The sequence below is a fragment of the Vigna radiata genome, chromosome 2, assembly GCF_000741045.1.
Source record: "Vigna radiata var. radiata cultivar VC1973A chromosome 2, Vradiata_ver6, whole genome shotgun sequence".
Lineage (NCBI taxonomy): Eukaryota > Viridiplantae > Streptophyta > Magnoliopsida > Fabales > Fabaceae > Vigna > Vigna radiata.
Window position 1 is genome coordinate 10,423,097 of NC_028352.1, and position 5,493 is coordinate 10,428,589.

The following is a 5,493-nucleotide window of genomic DNA, read 5'->3' on the forward strand; positions in this document are numbered from 1 at the left end:
ATTTTTACTAATAAGAGTGGGAATTTGATTCGTGTCTCGTACCTCCTTCTGTTACGAGACTTGATTGCATGTTCGAGATATGCCTGGGGAGCAGCTGCACTGGCACACACTTATGAGCAGCTAGGAGATGCTAGCTTCAATGGTGTCAGACAGATAGCTGGATATTCCACTCTTCTACAGGTACATTAAATTTTACAAAGTTTTTTCTTAATATATTTTAAGAATGTGTAAAATAATATAAATAAGTAATATTTTGTAGAGTTGGATATATGAGCACCTTCCTGGGATGGGAAGGAGGCGAATCTCAGATACGTACACAGATCTCCATCCACGAGCTTCACGATACATACCTTCGAGACAGGGTTGGAGTCTTACGGAGGGGCGGAGATATCTGGATGGGCTCACGTATGATGTGATCATCTGGTATCCATACAGGTCGCACAGACGTACTTGTCCATTCTTGGCCATATGTATGTTTTCAGGATGGATCCGACTAGGCGACATGATTCACCGGCATCTGCCTGAATGCGTGTTGCATCAGTTCAGTTTTCAGCAGATCATACCACGTTCGCCTGAGAGCCTTCCGATGCCAGAGATTCATACGATTGATCAAAATTGGTTAAGGTATGTAGAGCATGCCGTTACTGGTGCTGTTGAATCTGAGGACCCCTCTGCGTGTGTTGACGGATACCTGGCGTGGTTTAGACGAGTGTCCCACCCGTACATCACTCCAACTAACGACGATGATCGACCCAGTCTTGCACCGCGCATGAAGCGACACCTTCCGGATGACATCCCGGTGCCCCCAGTTCGTCGTAGACGATCGCCTGAATCTGGATTGTTGGTATGTAATGAAACCTATCACCAATGTTTATTATATCAATTTTGGTTTATGTAGTTAATTTATTTTTTTGGTTATATTCATTTCAGGGTGGTATGAGGCGTGTGATCAGGATGCTACAGGGCATGTTAAGCTGTCAACACGTCACACAGAACACTGTAGTCTATGAGCAAACTAATCAGACATTACAGGTTGCTCGTAGATCTGTTGAGGAGTACGAGGCTGCTACTACTAGTAGAGGTGCTTGTCATGTGCGCGGACGAGCATCATTTTCTTGAAGGGACAGATTCATATATGTTTATTTTTTAATATTTGTTTATGTGATGTTTACTTAAACTTTGAATATTTATAATGCATTTTTGCATACGCTTTCCATACTTGGACTTTTTCTATTAATCGTCTACGTTGAATGAAATTAAGACACAATTCAAATATGAAATTAATACGACAATTAATTGAAAACAACGAATTAGTACAAAAAAATATTTACAAATGAAATATTAAATTACTACNTAACAAACTTCATTTCAGTCTTCTCCAAGATCTACATAACTTTGATTAGCTCCCATCAATGCCATAAATGATTGCATCCTATGTGTATAAAATGTTGACCATGATCGTGCCTCTGGGTAACAATGGTTTGAGGAAATGATGTCCACCATGGGTAACGGACAACCATCTTGTAATTGAACCTGGAAACTTAATGTTAGTAAATGAATCGTAATGGGTAATGCTTATGGTATTATAAAAATGGAAATTTACCTGTACAAAATGACATCCATTAACAAATCCAATGCATAAGATCCGATGTTGTCTAATATCAGTAGGCGGTGGAGTGCGAAGTGGGAATATGGTAAAACTCTGAACATAGTATAAACATACTAAGATGACATTGTATCTATTTGCAATGGCATAACCAATGTTCGGTATCGTCATCCACTTCTTAGCATTAACCTGTAATGGTTGAAGGTAAGTATTTAAGAAAAGAAAAAAAATATAATAACGTAATCTTTATGAGATTTTGAAGAAATACTTGTGATCGATCGTGGACAATTAATGACTGACGTAGTTCTTCCAATCGATCGTAGTTTCCTACTAAATTTGCGTATTCATCACGCCACTGAGTTAGTTCTTCATAAAGGTTATGTCGGATAGTAGGCCATGCCTCTTCACCTAGACCCAACAAAGCAGTAATGCATCGATAACCGCAATGACCATCGGCAACAACATCGACAACATTGACAATGTATGGTTGACAAATCGGATGAAATTGATTTAAGAATGGTACAACACTTCGCGCAAATTCTTTCAGCTTCGATTTGACTTGAGATTTTCGTGAAGAAGAAGGCTCTGTCCTGGAAATAAAAGTGTAAACGTGCTCAAAATATGATGGGTCACGTTTCGTAGACCTCTCATGTCGTGCAACCTTAGTCTTCTGTGCACCTTTTGTCTTCACTTTATGCGCCGGAGCAAGCATAGATGTCATCTCTGGGCAAGCAATTTCTAGCATCTTATGTCTTATGTTGACTTTTCCACCAATGTCAACATTTTTGAATCGTTCATGTACCAGTTGAACTTCACGATCAAGGCTAAACTCTGGAAGCGATTCAGTAGACACAGTTCTTGAAATGCTTAAACGGGTCCAGATAACATGTATTTCACCAATAGGAATCATTCCAGGCTCATATCGTGCTAACATACAAGCACATGGTAGGCCATACGTTGAGCTCAAAATGCATCCACAACGAGCACTGTCCAAACCTATTTTATTCACTCGCTCTACTTCATCAGCAATAAGTTCAAGAGCGTATCGTGAAACACGTCCAACAAGTCTTTTATATTTCAGTGCTTTATAAGCATCACTCTTTAAGTTAATACTTTTTTCAAAGGACGCTCTGATCTTATTATGTTGTAGGACAATGACATTATGCATAGCATCCTAACACGAGCATAGGTCTCCCATACTAGACCCCAATAATCTCTTCAGGTTTCAGTGCGCAGACTCAACCCTGTGACAAAACACATTAATACTATGACAACAAATATGAAATACATAAGTAAAAAAATTAACAATAACAATTACCTGTTTGTTGTAGTGTTGCCTAGATGCATGACTTTGTTCGTCCACGCCTTGACGAAGCATGTCTTATACGGCATGATCCATGTACGGTTGACATAATCAAAAAATAAAGGCCACGCAGTAGAGGCATACTCAAAACGATAAACATAACCACCAAACTTGGACTGGTCGTCACAGTCCATCACATTTTGCCATACTTCCATCAACCCATCCCATGCCTCAGCATTATCCACTAACATCTTGCATTTCGCTTTCACATTCTTCATAATGTGGAATGTACAAAGCATATAATATGTCTCAGAGAAGACATTGGTAATGGCATTTATCAAAACAATGTCTCTATCAGTGACAACAACTCGTGGACCGCCTCTGTTGTCAATAGTAATCGTCTAAACATTTCCAATGCCCAAGTGAAATTATTTTGGCGTTCACTTGAAAGCAATGCAAAGGCAGCTGTGAATGTCAAACCAGTGGACGTGACTCCAACGATCTCAAGCAACGGAAGACGATATTTGTTTGTCTTGTACGTCGTATCCATTAAGAAAACAATATTAAATGAATTGACCAGGTGCGCTGAATCAGGATGTGTCCAAAATAGGTCACTTACTACGTCAGAATCTTCCAAACATCTACTATGTTGGATGTGTTTGTCTCTATCTAACAACATCATCAACTGTTGCATTTCAGTTCTCGACCCTCTCAAAGATCGTTTGTAAGTGTATCTCGCGTTATATATTTGTTTTATAGTTGTCACGTTATCTTCATTATGTTCTTTAAGAGTCAAAAGAATATTTGAGGGTTTAACTTGACTCTTAGTCATGTCAATAAGAATTGACTGTTCAACAGCATTTAACCTCCCCGCATAAGGATGACCGACCAAAGTCTCGGCCAATTCATGGTTGTGATAACCACACATAACCTTTAACACCCAACCGTGTCCTTTAGGTTTACCCCTCAACTTAAATGGACACTCACATTTTCTCGTGCCAGACACACTAGGTTGCACGTCTTGCTTATACTTCCTATATTTCCCACTCCTTTCACAGCCTAACACAACGAATGTCTTTCTTCTAGGTTCACCAGTTGTTGTGTCAAATCTTATGATGACGACCACAAATCCAAGCTGAAATGCAATCTTCCGAACCCAATCAATCATATCATCGCGTGATGGGAATATTTGATCAGTAGAAAATATATCTGTGTAATCACCCTCACCGACTTCGTTTATAAAGGAAGAAAATTCTGACATAAAATCAGAATTCATTTGAGAATCCAAAAATGGATAGTTATCCATCTTATATAGTTAAATAGAACCTACATTGAAAATTAAAATTATAAAATTTAACAAATAACAAATAAAAAATAAAAAAAAAACTTTTAAATATAAAATCAAACTACAAAAACTAAATAAAAGCTAAATAAAACCTAATTAAACTACTTTTGTTCTTTTATTTTTTTAATATATTATTATTAATTTTAATTTAACAAAAGGAATAAATAAAATATTAATAAAAATTTTCAAATTTAAAATCAAACTACAAAGAATTTGTTTAACCTAATATCAAAAGTTTAATCAAATACTAAACTTATTAATCCTAATATTTATATATCGATAATATAAATATTAAATATAACTATTTTAATATTAATATATTCTAAAATAAAACTAAAATATACTATTAAAATATTACTTCCACCATGGAGGTCATTAACTATATGAAGACAGTCAAAAATTCATACTCTTTAACTATTAAATTGCATTACTGAATTTAACAGCATTATGACGAATGCCTTAAAGGAAGGTAAATATTATTAATGGAAAGCATGGGCATATATTACATGTGGGATAAACTTAAAGATTTTCCTATGAAATTAATTCTTAAAAATAGGTTCATTGATATAAAAAAAAAAGCCTCTCTTTATATGGTACCAGCCACATACATGCAATTGACAGAATAAGAAATTTTACGGTTGCTGATTTCATGTATATTAGATTGAGTACCTCACGTAAGTCCTTCACAAGCTCACGTTGCAAGTTTTGTAATCTAGTTTCGTTCAAAATTTGGACCTGAGAAGCTCTATCTTTGACTCGTTTAACACCACCCCTAGTATCATATATGTAACATAAGTAAGCATAGGTACGACCATCACAATCCCATTTAACACAAGATCAACAAACTTCCACCACTTCTAAAGCAGATTCAGTCCAGTTTAATGCACCATAACCCGTTCTATATGCCAAAGCTCCAATAAACTAATCCAAAAACTACACCGTTCTCTACACTTAACGAGAGAGAATCCACCCTCTCCCACACTGAAAACAACTCCTAACTAAAACTAGCCTACATTGCTCCAGGGAAGAAAACTAAAAACTAAAACTAACGTAACTAATACCTAATACATGAAACAACTAATACCTAATAAATTAAATAGATAAAATCCAAAACTTGTAAACAAAATCAAGTAAAAACAAACTTCTATATTAAGCTGCAAAAAAAAACAAACAACTCAAACCTCAGTTCATACAGCGGTTAAGGGCTGCCGCATCTCGTTATGGGGCTATGTGAAAACC

The 5,493-nt window shown here is 36.4% G+C and overlaps 1 protein-coding gene across 1 annotated transcript; it reads right to left on the reverse strand.

Moving 5' to 3' along the window:
- Positions 1 to 1,368: 1,368 nt before the first annotated feature.
- On the reverse strand, positions 1,369 to 4,215 carry LOC106780204. Its single transcript, XM_014668467.1, has 5 exons — positions 3,286 to 4,215; positions 2,925 to 3,181; positions 1,875 to 2,673; positions 1,604 to 1,795; positions 1,369 to 1,533 (listed from the first exon to the last, which is right to left on the reverse strand). Exons 1-5 carry the CDS (start codon positions 4,213 to 4,215, stop codon positions 1,369 to 1,371), a joined length of 2,343 nt encoding a protein of 780 aa, XP_014523953.1.
- Positions 4,216 to 5,493: the final 1,278 nt, after the last annotated feature.